The 20898-nt window shown below is 37.3% G+C and overlaps 1 protein-coding gene across 3 annotated transcripts in view; it reads right to left on the bottom strand.

Annotated features, from left to right (window-relative positions):
* Positions 1-20442, bottom strand: part of sfswap (splicing factor SWAP) — a 54477-nt gene extending 34035 nt beyond the window's left edge. The window contains exons 1-10 of one of the 3 annotated variants that reach the window (XM_035906894.2): positions 20081-20442; positions 18436-18599; positions 13426-13557; positions 10885-10961; positions 7669-7894; positions 7380-7480; positions 6418-6556; positions 3073-3325; positions 2611-2763; positions 2345-2438 (exon numbers count right to left, since the gene is read on the bottom strand). In XM_035906894.2, the coding sequence (XP_035762787.2) occupies positions 2345-2438; positions 2611-2763; positions 3073-3325; positions 6418-6556; positions 7380-7480; positions 7669-7894; positions 10885-10961; positions 13426-13557; positions 18436-18599; positions 20081-20274 (1533 nt within the window). In that variant the 5' untranslated portion in view covers positions 20275-20442. Of the gene's footprint in view, positions 1-2344; positions 2439-2610; positions 2764-3072; positions 3326-6417; positions 6557-7379; positions 7481-7668; positions 7895-10884; positions 10962-13425; positions 13558-18435; positions 18600-19018 lie in introns of all 3 variants that reach the window. The other 2 variants (XM_006788764.2, XM_035906895.2) reach the window with 2 other exon arrangements.
* Positions 20443-20898: the final 456 nt, after the last annotated feature.

The following is a 20898-nucleotide window of genomic DNA, read 5'->3' as shown; positions in this document are numbered from 1 at the left end:
TAAACTGTCAACTCAATATAAAAGTAAATTGGAAAACAGGCACAGCTATTGTGACATTTTGTTTTTGAAAATTAAATCTATTTAATCTCACTGAAAATTTGTCACATTATAGTTTTCTAGCAAATACAGAACATTGTACTTGAGGCGCAAAATTGATTAAATCATGGTTAATATAAATCAGAGGGATTGAAAACAGCTGTGCTGTAGACCTTACATGTGTATGTGTCAAGTGCTATGCGTAAATTCAACCTGTCAGCTTGTATCCCTGATATAATATCCTTACAAATCTGACTTCAGTTTCGTTTTATTTCAAAAAAATAAATAATCTGTTCATGGTGGAAATTCTAATCCCAGTTAGACCGTCACTGAGATACACCAATGTTTTATTACGTATTTATTTTTTAAAATTATAAGATTCTTCCATAACTGATGCAAAAATGAAAGCATCCATTCAAATATTGAAAGCTTAGGCTTTCAGAAGGTGTCACATTCAACCTAGAATATCGATATAAAAGTGTGAGGAAGGTTTGGACTATTTACAAAAAAACTATTTATACACTAATAAAGTGAAGAAAATTTCAAATATTAAACATTTTATTGATACTATATGAAGCAACATTAACTTTTTTCATCAAGTATGAAACTACAAATAATAGCACTGACTGAGAGCAGCAAACCTCATCCCATTAGCCAGCAAAAAATAAACACAAGACAGATTTTCTGATAGAAAAAGCCAAGCACTGCTTGTTGAAACAGCCTGTGCTGTGTCATAATGGACCACACTTCTTTGCACTCTGACAAGCTAATAAATTTGATTTGACATAAAACAAATCGCTCCTTACAAAATTCACTTACTTCTTACCATTTTTTTCTAGCTCTGACACAAAGCCAATATATAGTATATGAAATATGCTTATGTATTCATACGTATGAAGGATCTCTCCATCCATCCATTTCACTGTTGACATCACAGAGGCACCTCCCGGGAGCAAAAAAAAAAAAAAAGGACTGGTAGCGATATGACTTACAAACAGATGAGAGAACACCAACGCTCAGCTCGGAAACTTGAAAAGCTCCCAAGCTGAGGGAGACTGAGCATGTTAAGCAGTTTCTTAGTAACTCAGCTTAATATCTTATTTTTTGATCGCTGTAAAATAGCAGATGAACTCAAAGTGAATCAAATTTCTAAAACATGGGAGACAATTCTGGTAACAGGTGGGATTATCTCAGCAGCAAAACTTTGAGCTTTAGAAATGTTGAAGGTACAGACTGAAAGACAAGTTAAGCTGCTGAGCTAGTGTATTACTTTGCTTCTCAGTAGGGTGGCTGGATCCACCTCTTGTCATTTAATCTCTTCCTTGTTCCCTGCGTTATCCTCATTTATCATTTCCAAATTCTGGTTAAAGATATCTGTAGTGGATACGCAACAAAAGGAACTAATTTCAAAGTTGCAAAAGCATTAATTTAAGAAAGAGAAACTACAATAAGATGACAATAATCCCAAGCATACCTGAAAATCATGAACTACATCGAGAAGCACAAGCTGAGACTCCCCAGAGCTCTAACTTTTATAGACACTGAGGGCAAGACAGACTAAAAATATCACATATGGAGCCCATCCTTCAAGCGCAGCTGAAAATTCTAAGATCAACAATACATGGGGAAGAAACAGTAAGAAAAAGGAAATGATAATACACCTAGGAGCTAGGAGATTTCGCTTAAAGTCAAGTCTGATTAATTGATTATCAATCTTATTTTGTTTGTGTAACATTTGTCCCTACTCTAGCACACAATGTCTTCTTTGGTACTTTCTATTGTGCATTTAATGTCATTGCTCTGGATGAAATTTAAAAACTTTCCATTGGTTTGGTTTAGTGATTTTTGAAAAATTAGTCACACTGATCTTTCTGTAAGAAACATTTCTTCACAGTCTTTGTAAAACTGCTTCTAGTCAGTGTCCATGACAGCACTGCTGCTTGTGAGCCACAGCTTTATTAAGCTCTTAAGGGCTTTATGAGGTAATCGTGATCATTTATGGATCTGTAGCAGCAGTGATGCAAATGAGAGAACTGCTTCAGTGCAGTCATTATTAACTGTTATAATTCATTATTATTCATTATGTAGGAACAATATTTAATACTTAGAAGTTTCATGTCTGTAAAAGTAGGTATACCATTAACCAAACCACACACCTTGCAGGGTATTAAAAAAATAAGTAATTAAAGTTTTGATTGAAGGAACCAAGGAACCATTGTTACATTAATGTTAAATGGCAAAGAAAGCTAAAGAGAGTTAGATTAATACGCACAGAAGCATAATGTATACAGCGCAATGCTTATATTACCTCTGGCAAGCCTTTTCCTTCCTTTTGCATGAAGTAGTTCTTCTTAAATTCGTAATAGGTGTTGTATTGATGCCAGGACTGCAGAAATTCAAACCTACAGTGCACAGAGAGAAGAAAACATACAAAGATGAGAGGCGAGCGCTCAGAAAAATGAGCCGGGGGATGATAAAGAGGTTATGCCATATCTGATGGCAAAATTACTAATAGGAGTTCCTAAAGTGAGACCTGACTGGAACAGCAGATTTATTTCTGGTAAGAAAACTTACCGCGGATCATTCTTGGCACGGACGCTTGCCTCAAACTTCAGACCATTTCTTGCAACGTACTCAGCCAGCTTGTCTATGACCGGCTGGATGTCGGGTGGTGGGGGAATGATGGCTGCTGCTGATGGGGTGGAAACTGGAAGTTCAGCTTTTGAGCTGTTTGGAGGGGAAATTTAAGATGTGAATACAATTTATCTTTGAAAGTTTCAACTTTTAATATGGCATCATTTTCATTCGTGTATTTAAATACACTATGTAATAATTGAATTTAAAATGTAATTTCAGACAAGATAAGCAAAACACTAACTTAGCTTTTTGGGTAAATAACAGTCATCATTATGCTTGATCAAGGTTCTTAAAGAAAACACATTTAATCATTTCTGATTAAGGCAAAATTAAACTAACTGATGTCAAGGCTACCATAAAGAAAAGTGAAAAGCGTTTCCATGCAGTGTCAGAGCCCACCTGATTTCTGGTACACTTGCTGGAGGAACAGAGCTGGAGTCCTGAGTGGGGGCTGTAGCTGCTGTTGCTACTGTGACAGTTTCAGCAGGGGTGGGTGCAGAGCCCAAATTAGCCACGGCCTCGGTAGAAGCAGGTGGTGCCATGACAGCTGAGGTCATATTGTTATAGTATGAGGTGGCATCTATACCTGGGGGAGGCGGAGCTAAGCAGAACGATCCATCTGGCAGCATGTAATATCCATAGTACACTGCTGCTGAAAACAATTGAGGCAGGAATTAGATCAAATACACATGCCTCCAAGAAACTATTTAACTGTGTGTGATAAAACAGAAACAACAGCCCCACCAAAATGAACTAAATATATCATATATTGTCAGTTGATGCCTCTTTGTTAAGAAACAACTTTCACATTTATACCCAAACATGCTGTAGCCAGTCATACGAACATTTATTTAGCCAGGAAAAGCTTCGGTGGTATGCAAATATAAACTATCAAAAGTTAAATAGCAGCACACGTCTGAAAACATCCTCACACACTCACTGCTAAAATGCTGCCACCTGTTGGTGGAAATCTGTTCAATTCTGCAGCTGATAACCACAAAATGTACCTTTACTGACTGACATACATGGATGAATACACAGCTTTGCTGTATGACAAGTATGAGATTTAGGAGTGAAACCTAAATGGATGTCCAAACCCAATTTTGAATGCGGTAACAAACTGCATGACCTAATTCAAACCATTTCCACACTTATCCAATAAATAATAGCTTTAGGAGGATAACCAGATTCCGCTTTAGTTAGGATACACTTAACCACTCAGCCAACTTGTCCTTGAGTGTGGAGCACTTCTTTTGTGTCCATCTCATGTGCAGCTAAAGTGAAAAGTTTGAAGAACTGTGAAATAGCTGTTGAGATTTTATATAAATTGATGGGGCATTTATAATAGATTCTAACATGATGAAGTATTTCATTTCAGACTCAATTGTGCAAACTTTTCATTTTAACCTTGGTAAATAACAACCACAGGTCAGACAAAAGTCACCTCTAACTGAATATGGAAACTGTCACACCAGGCTTGTTCGGTAAGCCTTTAAATAACTGATAAATTTTCAAGATTTTCAAGGCAGGGAAAATGGGAGAGGTGGAGAAAGACAGCCTCCACTGATCACAGCAAGAGTGTTTTTCAAGTTTAAATTGTTTCTAAACCAACATTTTTCACCTTTTATATAAATAAAAGGTATCTATATATTTTCTGTATTTGTTGATGTGAAATTCAAATGAATTTAAATTGTTTATAGAGGTAATCACAAATGCATGTTTTTCCACAGACTTCTGCAGGACCAGAAATCTCTTTTTGCAAAGGTACCAAAACCTGATAGTCTTAAAAAGAATGCAGTGTTAAGGAACTTCTGTCAAAGTCAAATAATCTCTTCTTTTAACATTATAAGTTCACTAAACAATCAACATGCAGTTATTTCACTTGGACCATGTGAGAGATCTCAAACAATCCATATATAAAGGCATCTGCAGTTAATAATCCTCCATCAGGTTTTTACTTTTTTTAGTGACCCGTTTCAGTCATCTTAGCTTGAACTGAACTGAACAGTGAGCAAATGTTATAGAGGACCTTAATTAAAAACTTAAAAACAAGAAAAATAACTTCACAAAAGATCTGTTGCAAAATAAATGTAAAACAATAAAACGTTTTAGCCAGTTTTATTAATTAATTAGTAATTAGTTTTTTGCTAATCATTTGCAAACAGAACTCTAACTGTTTTACCTAGTCCCAACTTACAGAGGTTTACAGGTTACACAGGTACATATTCAGGTTAGGGTGGCTCTGCTTAGGGTCGTACTGCTGTTAAATAAATACAGAATTTAAATCACTGGCAAATTTACAAAGACTTCCAGCTATTTTGGCAACTGGGTTATAAAAGTCAACGTGTGGCCCCTGTCCAAGAAAAGTTTCTCAGTCATCAGCAGGTTTATATCACAAAGACTGTTATTGAAAAAGAAAGAAGAATGTGCAATAAAGGGACGAGGACAAAATAAATGGTCAGTGTCAAAGTGGAGGCTGTGAGGATATATTAACACATTAGTCACTAAGCTGGTTGACTTTAATGACATATCCAATTTTCTCTATCAAGAAAACTGAAAGTGTTTTTAGGCGTTTTGACAGATTGCGTGGGGTTTTCACCCTTACATGCAAAAGACTTGTTGCACAACACCACCCAATGAAAGGATGTTCGCTCTTAAATTCAGAGAGATATCCCTCTTTTTAATATTATATTTGAATACCCGTAGCTAGGCGTAATAACATCCTCTGTAGTCTGATGTTTTGGGCAGAAATATGGAAAAGTCTTGATGTTCAGACCTTGAACATCGAACATTAGAAATTGATTTGATTTTTTTCACCCTGACATTACTGCTATCATCCAAAAGAAAGATCTTAATCAGAACTGAAACTCAAGATACTGGAGTGTGTTATCAAGAGAAAACCATCAGTTTAAGTCACAGCATGCATTCAAGTCTTGTGCTACCTTGAAAGTTACAGTAAAATCCCATTATGCTCTGACCTGACAGGCGTGCCATCATTGACTTTTAGTGTCAAGTGAACTAGGGTGGCATTCATGCACAAAGCCATGTTTAGACGTTATCAGATTAACATAAAAAAGAGTGAATGTATTTTTTAAAAAAAATACAACTCAAGCTTTTTTAAAACTCTTTAACTCATTTCATTGTTTGCACATTCATTACTTGAACTATTCTTTAAATTTCTAGAATACTCATTTTATTTATTTTTATCTTGTTAGAATTTTTATTTTGTTATAGTAGAATTTTTTTTAATGGAGTCTGGCCAGATAAGGATTTCATCGAACAATATAACCTCCCTGTGTTTATTTATACATGAAGTCTGAGCAATCCCTTTAAAATCACATGTGAAACAGTTCATTCAAACACCCATCTGATACCCAGATTAGCACTGCAGTACACGTTTATCATGTTATCAAGCCTTCAATCTCTCTGCCTGTCATGACCCCAAGCCAAAGGTCTTTGTGGATCTGAATACTGGCTCAGGTCAGGTTAACCGTTTAGTACGCCTGGCCTTCCATGGGAAAAAACCCCACTGAATTCAGTATTTCTTTGCTGCAGAGACTGGAAACCATTTTCCTCAATGATAGACTACACTCAGTATTTGTTGAAGGGAGTTTTGATGAATAACTGGCAGTGTATAAGACAAAAGCTGAACAAAATAGTACAGAGGGACCCATTATGTAAAGACCATGACTGAAAAACTAAAAATGTCAAAATGCATTTTTCTATCAGAATGACTCTACTCACGGTCGGCGCTGTATTGTGTTGGTAGACTAGCTGGAGCTTCCTCTTGGTTTGGTGCCACTGCTGCTGTCCCATTTCTTTCCTGTTGGGCTTTTTGAATTAGTGCTGCCAGGGGATGATCTGGGTCCATCACCTTAAGAGGCTACAAGACAAAAAAGGCCAGTCCGTTGAAAATAACATTTCACACCATTATGTTGTTTGTTGCAAAGCAATACTAAAACATTTGAGTTCCCGCAAGCATTACATGAAAAAGGAGCATTTAATGCATTAAAATATCTTCAAAGCCCTCTAAAATGGCATGTATTTAAATATCTTGCATTATTCAAATCATACACAGTCATCCTCCTTATTGCGGTATTACAATTCTACAAGATTTAAGCTTTAACCCTATGAAACCTTAAACATTAAAATATGAGTCTTCTCTGGAAAATTACAGGGGAAAATCTGATAATGAAATCCCTCTTGATAGGAGACAACTGTTAGGCAGCTTCTACTAAAAGAAGCTCATTATGTTTCTTTAAAGAGGCATGCTCCCATTATTGCTGCACAAAGACTAATGGCTCTAATGACAAGGCACATGAAAGCACTAACAACTGAAGTAGCATGAAGACCGGGAAACAGAATAAAGCTCTAAGATATTAGTCTCAGTAACAGACTTGGGTTGCATTAAAGGCATGTAAATCAATTTTAGATGCCAGATGGTGCTACTGGTTAGAAATGGATCATTCTTACAGAACACCCCACACCCCACAAAAACACCACCCAAAACATTAACTTATGTTCACAAATAAAATTATGCAGCTCAACACTTGAGTATCTTTTCAGAAAAATATCAGCATTATATTTGGCTGAGAAATTTCCCCTATTAATATTCCAGTCGACCTAAAAGAATTCTATGGTAACAAGCCTGTTTGTGGAAAACTTTCTACTATAAGAAAAAAACAGAAAGAAAAAATTTACAATACCTTCATTAGCTCCTCCAGGCGAGAGCTCCTTTTAGGGGCAAAAAGGCTGGGATGGAGGTAGCTCCCATCTCCATCATCATCTGAATCATCAGAATCAGATTCTGCAGAACGAAAAAAAAAACAATGTATAGATGAAACAAATTAATGCCAATAATGAATGTTTTTAGTGTATTCCGCACTGTTTGACTACTTATACGTTGTGATCAATCTAACAGTTACACATTAGTTACCGTACGAGACACATGCATATGTAATGTGGTGGATCCAGTGAATGCTTTCTGTAACTCACCCTGCGACTGCTCCTTCTTGCTGTCAGAGGCAACATTGTATCGACCTTCCTTCATGGACCGCAGGATGTATTTGTAATAAGGGTTCAGGTAATGGTCAAAACGAAGGAAGTCAAACTGGGAGTTACCAGACTGCTTCGCCTTCAACACTATCTCAAATTGAGCCCCCTGCTGACAGACAAAGTTGGCTGTCTTCTCAATGATGTTGTGGGTCTTGATGGTTGCCGGCTACAAAAGAGTCAAGAAATTAAGAAATTGCATTTAAAAATGCAGACAGTTTCTATTATTATGTTTCAGTTTCTGAAAAACACAATTTTTTTTTTTAATTTGCAAAGGAGACAAACTTTTCTCCTTTAAGACACGTGGTGAAAAATTTGTGACAAATAAGCATCAGCACCACAGACGGGGCATTAAGATGCAACACACAGTACACCAAGAACAGAGGCAATTTTGTTACAGAAACATTTTCATGCCCAGCACTCTTATGCTCATTGTGATGACATTAATTCTGAAAATACACATGGGGTGGAAATCAGTGGAACAAGAAATGGTCCATTATTCATTCATTATTGGTCGCCTTGTGTGCTTTCAATGATTAATCTTTCCCAATACCTAGAAAGTACAGAGAAGTGCAGCAGTCTTCCAAAGAATACACATATCCTATCAAGTTGAACGTCATAATAAATACCACCTTTCAAAACACTGCCAAAAAAAAGACTGGCGTCCAACAAAAACAGATCATTATTGTCTTTTAAGCTGCCAAGGACTTTCAGACATACGCAATCCCTTCTCACTTCCACTTACGAACTTAGCAATTAAGGGAAAAGGGTGTTTGGAACTTTTACGTACTTATTTTATCTCATAAAAAAAGAGGAAAGCATGGTGCCTCGCACCTATTATTCTGCAACACTGTTACCCAAAGAATAGCCATTAGGAATGCCAATGTGAAAGTAATATGTAATGTTTACAACCACATTGTCTCTCAGTTGACAAAGGTTAGTGAGTAGAGATTAATTTGCACCTGTACTTATTACTAGAGCTGTACTAAAATGTGACACCCTGACCTTATTTAAAATGCTCAAAGACATCCTTGGCCAAGGACTTTTTGAGGTAAACTGCTCTGCTCTCTCTCAGTGTTACCTATTATTAAGCCATACTTGTGAAAACAAGGGCAAATCTAATACTCATAAAATAATAACGGCAAATGAAAGTGGCAAAAGTCCACCTTAAGACTACTAAAACAGAACTAATCTAATTAATGGACTGGTAGCTGCTATAATAAAAATGTCTTTTTCATAGCAAATGAATAATTTAATTTTACCAGCTTAATCATTTTGAACCAGGCCTTGAATAGTTTCATTAAGAAGCTTGTGAGAAATAAGGCACGTCAAACTGAGCCATGCTCTTATTTTAGTGTGTCACAGACATATTTGTCTATCCTTCAGGTAAATATTAGAATCCCATCAGGCTGTGTTGTGAATTTGCCCAATATTCAAGGGCTTCTCCTGGTGGTATTCCCTACAAACCAAGGAGTAGAGATTGATAATATATGCAAATCATACACAGCAGCAGCTATGCTGTGTTGTATGTATGCAAACACAAGGTTGTTTTGATTCTCATATACCCACCATGGTATAATACTGGCATTAAAGCATGCCTTTTTTCACATGCAACATTTGCCGCAGCATTTCCTTAGGGAGGTGTTATGCTTCCCGACAAGTGTTAATCCCTGACAGGGGAGAATGACTCTTTTATATTCATCTTTGAAAGAAGGAAAGCAGGAAAAGCGCATTCGTTGCTTTCACATAAAAAGTCTCTCCCTATACGCTGCCACTAATTCCTAAGTGGGATGGATCACTTCTCAACATCTGTGTGCAACGACAGGAGAGACCGACTCTCTTTGCATAGGACAGTGGCTACAGGGAATCATCAGGCTTCTGGTCGTGGATATCAGACACAACAAAGCAAAAGAAAATGTTATATTTTTGTATTACTTCAACTGTTTCCTTCTTTAGATGTCAATGTGAAACATTATCTTTTGGCACAGAAGTGTTTTTTTCACAAACAAAAACTGGCATTCTGCCTCAGAGCAAGGCTGGACAGCCATACAATTCAATACTTTTTTTTTTTTTTTTTTTTAAATACACAAATGTCAATAATATAGTCATCACAAGGCAAGTTATTTCAGTATGTCAGCTGCTTTCCACATTTGCAGGACAAAATCCCCTTTCAGCAAACCCCTGTGAAACTCTGCTTGCAGTATTTTCAACTTATTGCAGAGTCAATTAATTGAGTCATTTCTGTTGCTTTGGTTTGCGTGTTATATAGAAAATATTTGAATCTGTGATTCCAAAACCAAGGCAGACAACACAACATAAATCTATAGTTAAGACACATATAGAATGTCGTGACATCGCATTTAAACATAGAGCACACTGTACATACAGCTCATTTTGACAGTCTACAGATCATTAAGTTTTCCATATTTCTGCATAGTTAAGTTTATTCACTGAAAATAAATGCCTGAATTTGTTTTTATATGAAGTATTCGGATCCTTCCCATATTACTTGGTTAAAGGATTTTGGACAGACTTAAATCTTCTTGGGAATGATTCTACAAGCTTGGCACACTTCTCATTTTGAAGTGTTTTCAGCTAGTAAGTAAGTGGCAGCCATAATAAGAGGCAGCTGAATTCTCTGAATACAAAAGAAAGGCGCTTCAGTATTTTCTTTATTAGCACCTTTAGCACAGGCTGCACCAGCCTATTCTTCATGAAGGAAAAGGAGATACAATTCAAAGTGACCGCCACTCGATCATCTACAAAAGCGAATGATCAGCGTGTCTGACAAGGTTGCAAATCGGCACATGAATTACATTTCTGTTTTTCCAGCTCATCACATTAACTAGTATTCTGATTTTTTGTTTTGTTTTCTAAAGCAAAGTAACCACAGTGTATTCCCCAGCTTGGTTTTCACTCTGACACGCCATCATCTGTGAGCTCACTACTTATTGTGAAAGTAGCAAGCATTTGTTAAGTGTGTACAGTATTTTTGTTTTTTAAATATTGTGATAATAGGATTTTGAAAATGTTGTTTTGGTCTGTGAGAAAATGAGGATGAGAAAAAGAAAAGAATGAACTGAACTCCTTTAAAGATCCACCTAAAAAGACAGAAAAAGTCAGAGTTTCAAGAAACGAACCAGAATATCTAACACTCACCAACTCCACATCAGGAGGGATAGAAAGCCCTGCGGGAGCAACGAATGGTTCTTCACTCTCTTCAGGCTCTGCCTCCTCTACACAAATGAAGGGACATGAGAATGGAAAATAAATATAAAGATAAACAGATTAACTTTTGACAATCATCGGCAACAAAAAAAAACTAACAAACCCCACTTTATATCTACCCAGTTCAGCAATAACATTAAGATTATTTCTGAACTCCTAAAACATTTTAAAAATGGATGAAACCCATGCCCTCTACCAACCTCCCCACTACACAAATACATCAAAGCAAAACAGCACTCTAGCCTTTACCTTCATCTTGATGACAACATACAGGTCAGGTGGAAACGATCTTAAATATTTAACCAGGTACTGTAGGGAGTTTGCACCAATAAGGGGTCCTTTATATTAATAAAAGGCATCTCTGAAGCAATTAAAAAAGAAAAAAAGCAATGCTCATGGATTCCACTTGGGTGCATGTGGAAGGTGTGCCATGGCAACAATATGTAATCGACAGGCTTATAAAGGGTTATACAGTAAAAAAAAAAAAAAAAGCAATACTGTTCAATATAGTTATATAATAGCACTGTTCTTAAATCTTATATAAAGTAAATCTCATTGGTAATTACACATTAAAATAAAAAACATTGAAACGGATCATTTTTAATGGGAAGTCCAGCATTATCTTTATTTAAAGCCACACTACAGAGTAGCTACTCAGTGAAGACAGAGTGAATTATTTAAATAACCTCAGCAAAGAGATACTGCTTATTCAAATTAGCTTCCTTATTTTGACAGGATGTGAAACTAATTGGTATATTGTGAAATGACTGGCTAATGATTGGTGTGGGGTTTAACAGAGAGGCTAACAATAAGACGCATTTATCATGTTTTGACAGAACACGTAATAAACTGAACTGAATTTAACCTTCTGATTTGGCTATCAATCAGAACCAAATAATTGAAATATAAATCCAAAAAGTTGATTCTGTTCATCTGGACGTAGCGTTTTCAGAAGGAGAAATGTTTCGTCACTCATCCAAGAGACTTCTTCAGTCTCAGCTGACTGCAGGCGAAACCACTGATCAGCCATTCCCCAACTCTTTGTGGCAATCATGGCCATTTGTCATTGATCAATGGTCTTTGATCGGTGGCTGTTAATCAATGGTCATGAAGCTGACCTCACAGCCCATTGTTTGTCAATGGGATAGTTTCAGTCATCATCGAACTGTACGGTTTATAAGGTTGGGAAACCTGCAGTCAGCTGAGACTGAAGAACTCACTTGGATGAGTGACGAAATGTTTCTCACATTGAAACACAATCAACACAAACACAATCAACTGTTTGGGATTTCCTTACCTGAATGACTGAGCTTGGTATATTACTGTGATATATTTCCTTAAGCTCTAATGCTCTCTTTGGTAAGAGGGAAGTTCGTGACCACTTTTTTATTAATGTTTTAGAGTTTAAATAGAGCTCGACTCAAACTAGATCAAATGTGAGACCTTTCTGACTTTTTCCACGAAGTCACCCTCTACAGGCATCTGAATCTTTAGCAGATGTTTGAATACCATGGGGTCAGCTCTACAAATTCACCAGAGACACAGAGAGGCATCTAGTCTGCTTAACTAGTCTGTGTGTATATCAGATATTTAAAGCAGAAGTAACTGTGTCAGGGTCAGTGTCTATCTTTTAGGAAGCAGTCTTAATTTTTTTTTTCTTGAGCATGAGGATGTTTGGGAAGTCATTCCAGACATGACAAGGGTGTGTTGGAGGGCAAAGGGTCTGTTTAGATGACATTTGGGAAAAAGACCGTTAGTTTAACCTCCTAGGACCTGGCGTCCACATATGTGGACATCACATTTTGGGTTATTTAGACCAAAATACTCAATTTTGCTCTACAAGGGCCTGATATCCACTTACGAGGACATTAAATTGCCACTGTTCTATCAAAATTTTAAACGAATATCCTCATATGTGGCTCTTATTTTTCTTAGAAACAAAAATCAGGTAAAAAAAAAAAAAATGGTGTAATTCTTTGTTTTTACATTCATCAGGTCCCAATCAGCCCAAATATCAAAGAGAAATTAAAAATGCATGCCGTGGAAGAGTTCGGGTCTTAGGAGGTTAAGGTTTGCACAAGGGAGCAGGGAATCCATGAAGGCTCCTCACAAAATAAGTCATAACAAGAAGTCACAAACAGATAGAGGACTAAAAGTAACACAGATGGTGCGAGGTGATTAGATGAGGTGATATTCTAGTGCAATACTGAATTTTTTGCACATTTGTCATGAGTTTTTTTTGGGCAAAAATTAAACTTCAGCAAACACCTCAAGTGTATGAATGGGCAGATGGCTGTTTGGATTAAAAAAAAAGTTGGTTTTTGTAAATGTTATATAAGAAATGTTATATATCAGAAAGAGCTGCTGTGTTCTTCACAGCTGACTGCAGCACACACAATCAACTACAATTCTAGACATGACACAGAGCCCACGGTAACTACATTACTCTGGGAAGTTGTGATGAGTTCTCACCTGATTCCTTGTTAGCATCCTCCTCCTCAGTGGGCTGAGAGGGGTCATAGTAGTCAGCGCTGTATTTAAAAGCCACGGCGTTGTAAGAGCCTTCATCAGCCAGAGCCTCACTCAGACGTTTATACTCCTCCTCTGTGAAGGATTAGGAAACACACATAATCAGGAAAGAAAAAGAGACTGCAATGTTGAAGAACACTTTAAACCAGTCTGCACAAACTGATGATGACTTTTGATTTTGATGAAGGACATCTATCTGTGAAGATAACGAATGTTACTCTTTTTAAGTTGATACTGTGTCAGTTTTAATTAGATATACAGCATACAGACGTGTAGTGGATGAAAAATTAAACAAAACAATGACGCAGTCCTGTCTTGTGTGTTGATGAGACCAAAATAAAACTTTGTGGTTTAAATGAGAAGCATTAGTTTGCATTATTTACTGCATAGGTAGAGTACCTATGCAGTAAACCTCCTGCTTCCCATCTTTGAAACACAGAGGGGGTTAGCAGTGTCATCGTATGGAGCTTTGTGTGTCATGCTTGGGCCAAAACAACAGACCATCATTAATAGAAAAGAAAAGGGAATTTGAATAACACCAAGGAATACTAAAAGAAAATGTCAGGATGCCTGTCTGAGCTGAATCTCATGAGAGAGTTGGTCATGCACAAAGAAAGGTACCTTTTGCACACAAATCAATTGTACAAAGAAAGGTAAAAGATGAACTGGAGTGAGTACAACCCCAACTGCCCTCCAAAATTGCGATGTTATATAAAATATAATTAAAAACAGAACACAATAGCTTGTAATTTCCATAAACACATATTTAATTCATAATAGAATATAAAAAAATATCAGATGTTTTAACTGAGAAAATATTACATTTTAAGAATAAAACAAGGTCACTTTGAATTTGATGGAAATGACATATATCAGAAAAACTAGAGTCAGGCTGTGTTTATCACTGTGCAGCATCCCCTCTTCTTTTAACAGCAGCCCGTAAACAGCTGGGAACTGAGAAGACCGTTGGACTTCTGTGAGAGGAATGTTGTCTCATTCCTGTCTGACAGAGGATTCGAAAAACTCAACAGTCCTGGATCATCTTTGTTGTATTTTTTCCATTTCATGACGCGCTAAATGTTTCAGCTGGTGAAACATCTGGACTGCAAACAGAGCACTTCAGCGCTTAGACTCATCTACTACAAATCGATGCTATTGTAATAGTTGCAGCCTGCGCTATAGGAATGTCTTAGTGAAATATAAATCTTCTGGATGGGAGCGTATGTTGCTTTAAAACCTGTATATAACTTCCAAGAGTGGTGGTGCCTTTCAGATGTGCAACATGTCAACTCAGCCACCCCCTTCAGAGATACAGGCTTTTGGACTGAATGCTGGCAGTCCATTTGAACTGAGTTTAGGCTCAGGGGAGATGGCAGCATTTCCAGATCACGTTAACATATGGCTTATTCTTTGTATAAGAGCTTTTGTGGATGCAGGCAATGGTTTCTGACAAGTGTTCCTCAGCCAATTCCATGATTTCCATGAAAGAATCATGTCTATTTTTAATGCAGTGCCACCTGAGGGTCCAAAGATCACAGGCATCCATTATTTATATCTGGCATTATCCCTTGCACACATAGATTTCTTCTGATTCTCATAATGATATTATCTACCGTATATAATAAGATATTCAAAGTATTTTATGATATTATGTTAATAGACATCATTGCAACATTACTGTTCCACAATTTGTAGAGAGAGTTTTTCAGCCAATTGGTGAATGTCTGTCCATCTTTACTTCTGAGAAACCCTGCCTCTCTAAGATGTTCTTTCTCTAACCAACGATGCTACAGATCTGTTACCAGTTAACCTAATTAGTTGCAAAATGTTCCTCCAGCTGTTTTTTTTAGTACCACTTACTTCTCCAGCTTTTTGTGTCCTCTCTCCCAGTGTTTTTGAGATGCCTTTCTGCTATCAAATTCAAAACGAGCTAATATTTTTCGTAAGGTTGTACCATACTGTTGTTAATTGTTTTTGTGTACTTTTAGGACATACTCATGCAGATATATAGAAAACTTTAACAGGCTCACAAAATTCTTCTTACAATTGTCCTTTAAAACCTAATGTTTATTTATTCTGGTCAATGAATATGAATGGGTTTGAAAACTTGACATATCTTCCCTTAGTTTGGTTGCTTTTCACCCAGAAAATAAATATATGAACTAAATTGCATTTTAAGAGCCACTGAAGAATGTTTACTCCACTCCGAGATGAAAGCAACAACCTATACAAAGCATACAGCTGGCAAGCAGTGCACAAATGGCTTGTTGAACGACTGTACTTAAGTGTGTCTCAGTAGCCTCTGTATTATATATAATCTCAAATAACTCGTGATCATTACGATATACAAATAGTTATAATGCTACCAATGTAATATATAAAAGGGGACAGGAAGTATGCATGTTGGACCCTGTAGCCAACCCTTTTCTACTGAAATTCATTGAACTCTATAAATATTTCTTATGCTTCCCACTGCCCCTTAAGTGGACAGATGGGTAATCGCCTCAGCAAAATGGGGTCAGATCTCCACATTCAAGGGCAAACCGGACTGCAAGATCCACCTTCTGCAGTGTGTGTGTGTGTATGTTTTACACAAACCATTAGCTGATTCCTTCTGACCTGTCAGTTTGAGCATAAGAGACCATATTTCACTTAAAACTGTGGCTTATTAAATTCAATTACAGTCATTACGTCTGTCTTTTAGAAGGATGCTTTGTCATCAAAACAGCCAGTTTCATTATATTATGTAAAATGAGTGAAATGCAAGTATCCTAGATGAGTCAAATGTGATTTCCATAGAAATTGCAGCTCTTCAACTCAAGAGTTAAAGCCAGCCCTTTTTAAGAGTCTAAAAGCTGAAAAGGCCTTAGAAAGGGGGCGTCACTCTGCTCTGAAGATTTGGCCTGGGAAAAAAAAATACAGGGATTTTGTTAAGAAGCATAGATTAAACTTTTTAGCAAATGTGACTTGTCAATTTTTTGTTGGGATAAAATCCAAGTTTTATGTGCAGTGGCAGTCTGCAGAAGAAGTCTCATAAAATGATGCATGCCTGAAATTAAAACGCACTGGATAGTAATTAAAACACTGTCACAGACTGCCTTTGAAGAGAGTGAAGATTTCTAAACTGTGAAAAAGCAAGACAGGCATGACACGAGTTCAAAAGAGGACCTGATAAATTGAATTAGTGTAATATGACAGGCATGACAGAAGTGCCATAAACATTAACCTACTAAGTTTGTAGTAGTTTTTCATAATGCAAACCTTCCGTTTCACCACATCCCTAAGGTGCTCTAATGGATTGAGATCTGGTGACTGTGGAGGTTATTTGAGTGCAAACAACTCACTGTTATGCTAATGAAATAAAATTGAGGTGATCTGAGCTTTGTGACACACATGCGTCATCATGCTGGAAAGCCATCAGAAGATGGGTAATAAAAGGATGGACATGGTCAGCAACAACACTCAGGTCGGCTCTGCTGTTTAAAGTTGGTAACAACGAACCCAAAGTGTGTCGAGAAATTATATCACACCAATACATCAGTGCCGCCAGCCTGAACTGCTGATACAAAAATAATGGATCCAAGCTTTCATGATGTTTACACCAATTTCTGATTCAAGCTTCCAAGTGTCACAGTAGAAATAAGGACATAAAGATCATTGGTTCAGTTCTAGCCAGAGACTTAAACTCCTTCCCAGCAAGAATTCTGGCTTCCACAGACTGTACCCATGTAGCACACAGAAGATACTCAATTTGTTTCATTCCTACTTTTCCACCAGGGACAAGATCATAGACCTGCATAAGGCTGGAATGAGCAAACTGCTTGATGAGAAGTTGATAACTGTTGAAAGAAATCAAATGAGCATCAATTATTCTTGCAAAGCCCACAAAGTCCCCCTGCTAAAGAAGGCACGTGCAATGGTCCATCTTAAGCTTGCCAGTGAACATCTCCAAGGCTTGGGAGAAAGTGCCGTGGTCAACCCAACGTGCAGCGTTTGGGGAAAGAGAAATGCTGATTATGACCCAAAGAACACCATCCCCACAGCCAAGCACAGAGGGGGTAGCATTATGCTTTGGGGGCGTTTTTCTACTAAAGGTACAGGATGACTTCACCACATTGAGGGGCTAATGGGCGGGGCCCTGTACAATAAGATCTTGGATGAGAACTTCCTTTCTTTAGCCGGAACACTGAAGATGGGTCATAGATAGATCTCCCAGCATGACGATGACCCATAAACATCCGATCAAGGCAAAAAAAGGAGTGGCCGAAGAAGAAGCACATTAAGGTCATGGATAGGCCCAGCCTACAGAATCTGTGGAGGGAGCTGAAGGTTTGGGTTGACAAACACCAACTCTAAAGCCAAAGGACTTAAGCGTTTCAACAAAGAATCCCTCCTGAAACGTGTGCACACATGGTGAATAACTACAAAAAAAAAAACATCTTACCGTTGTGCTTACCAACAAGGTATTTCAAACAAGTCATATTTTGCTTCAGGATCAAATATTTACTTCACTCAGTGATATGCAATTTAATTTATAACTTTTTTTCCTGGAGTTTTGGATGATATTATGTTTCTTTCCATTAAAATCAAGCTACCCATTTACCTGACTGTTCATTTTTTTGTAAGCAAACAAATTTACAAATTCAGCAGAGGATCACTTAATTTCTTCTACAGCGTATTGACAACAAGCTGTAACTTAGCAATAAGTAAATGTCAGTGTGTTCATCACAAATGGGAAATCCTAAGAACCAGTAGACATTACCTTAAAATTTCTACTGGAGCAAAAGATAAAGACAGCAAAAATGCTGTTAAGTGAGCATCCCCTAACATATCAGTCCATGCAACTACATCTTTATTAAAAAGGCCTGACTACAAACGGAAAACAAGTTTGAGCTACTGACACAAAATCAGCTTTTGATTACTGCTAAATGTTTAAACAAGCATCCTGCTCACCTTGTCTAGCTTCCTCTTCCAGCAGGTCAGTGTGCAGTGCCAGGTACCTCTCCTCATCGCAGAGCGCCTCAATCCTGGCCTCTTCCTCCGACAGCTGGTAGGATGTATTCCATGACCCACTGTCATACTCTGAAAGGTCATGTAAGTGACCACGTCCATCATATCTGTTGGATGATAAAAAGGATTAGAGAAAAGGAAGTAGACAAAACTTTTCATACAGAACATGGGCCTACTTACCAAGGTTGTAAAACCTAAAACCCACAATATAAAAGATATAAAACTGGTCTACCTCTGTAAGTCCTCCATGAATGTTTTCTCAAAATGGATACGTCACAATAATGATACTAATTAAGTCTTTGGGAATTATTTTGGATAGAGCTCTGATATACCTAGCAAGTTTTCTGTCTGTATTTTCTTCCTGTTTTTACAGGCCAACAACATTAGAAATGAAAAAGAAAAAAAAAAGACAAACAAAGCAACTCGCTTCTTACCTTACAGGGTTCAATAATCCCCTGTAACACTCATCATTACTTCTAAATCTGCAAAGAAAGTTACATTCACACAAACCCGAGCACATAAATACCTATCCGTAAGAACCCAAATGGACGACATTTTCCAAGGTTCGTCCCTCTACGCCATCTCTCACTTGCAGTTTCTTCATGAAGACAAAGAAATCTGGAGCTGAGGTTGGCATTCGGGGTTTGGAAGGACCCCTTAGCCTACCTTGCTGTGGAAAAACTGGGTTATGTAATAAAGACACACAAACAAAGGCTGTACAAATGAAACATAAGTTGGGTCTGAACACTAAGGTGATTCAATTGACTTAATATGTTTAAAGAAATACAAGACTCAAGGAGGTTTACAATGACTTTGCAACAAGGACAATTTCTGTGTAAAAGGTGGAAGAAATTAGTCAAAATGATACAATGAATCACCTTAATGACAGTAACTTTTGTCTTTGCTAGAATTTGCTCTGGCAAACAAAAGCATAGTAAAATACCAAGTTTTGTAGGGACTTCACCACTTTATATTAGAAAACGTCCGTTTGAAAAGAACAGGAAAAAGACATGTTATAGCTTAGACATATTATTCATGTGTAAAGCATGAAAAAAGCTTCCAGAGGAAATTCTCATAACATGCCAAGATGCAAAGCCGATTTCACAGATAACCTGAGTATTTTTATACATTTACTGCAATTGCCAATTTAAGAGGTACATTTAGCGCGAACTATGCAGGCCTATGTGGTCTTAAACGAGTCTCAAATAAACTTTATTCAATCCATTTGTCCAATATTCTCTTATAATGTAAGATGGAGTGTATAATAACCTGACAGCAAAATGCATAAATAGGTCAGCCATGGCTAACATAAGCAAAGACTGACAGGCATTTGCAAGTTAGCATGTTACCGAAGAAACTTTAGATACCAGGTGTTTTTCTTTTTTCCCCCCAATTTTCTTTCTTTTTTAGTTCAGGACATCCAACAAGACACGTTAGGAGGCAATAAATAAAACAATAGTCGCGAGTTGCAGGTGTTTCCAAGCTTCAACAAGCAACAACTCCAACGTGGTCCCTTGAATTTTGAGACAGGCTAGCGGACAGGAGAGATTGTTAGCATAATGTTTCGGTCTAAGTTTGTTCAACCGACCTATCAATCATGATGCTCTTGTCCCCCATCCATGGGATAAGATGCTTTCCGTGATCATGGTAAAGAGCCCTTTCGTCGTCTCGGAAGAGTTTGCAGGCATAGCCGAAAACCAACAGATCGGCGTATTTATCACTGTCACTCACATCCTTCTTCACCGGCTTGCTGTCTTTCTTTGCCGCTCCGCGACGATACATCTCCCAAATAGTCGAAGGAATAGATTAGCTTAAAGGACGTAACAACAATGACGGTATCGTGATAGCTTTTCGTTTACCAGGTGGCTACCAGGTCCTCCAAATGTTACATTAATCCGTGGGATTTTGCACCAAAACAAAACACTACACGCCAAGAGCCGCCATGTTGAAAAGTGAGTAAATGCATCTGTGTATCCGGTCGGCACTTACGACAATTTCACGAGAGCACAGTTAAAGTTTACACTAATGTTCAGTAAGTAAACGTCCTAATGTGTATCTAAAAATGTCCACTGTTATGTTATACTTTTTGCTTTAAAGTACTCTTTATATAAACCACATTTTGTGGTTCCCAAATTATCGAAAGTGCTGCAGTGAAATACCCTATTATATTGAGCTTTTGTTCAACAGATACATTCCTGTGTTCAAGGTAATTCAACAGTTAGTGACTTTAAATATATGGAAACAAAACATTTTATCATAATCTTAAAGTGGATTTTACAGCACAGCTGGATGTTTAAGATTTGTAATTATTCAGGCTGTTAATTATTTTTGATAAAGCTATTAAAATGTATTAATTAAAATCTTTAAAAACTGTGTTGCAAGCAATGTGTTTTGGATGTTTAATGA

The sequence above is a fragment of the Neolamprologus brichardi genome, chromosome 7, assembly GCF_056152115.1.
Source record: "Neolamprologus brichardi isolate AB-2024 chromosome 7, ASM5615211v1, whole genome shotgun sequence".
NCBI classification, from domain to species: Eukaryota; Metazoa; Chordata; class Actinopteri; order Cichliformes; family Cichlidae; genus Neolamprologus; species Neolamprologus brichardi.
Note: the sequence above shows the minus strand (reverse complement) of the source record. Positions and strands in the feature narration are given on the sequence as shown.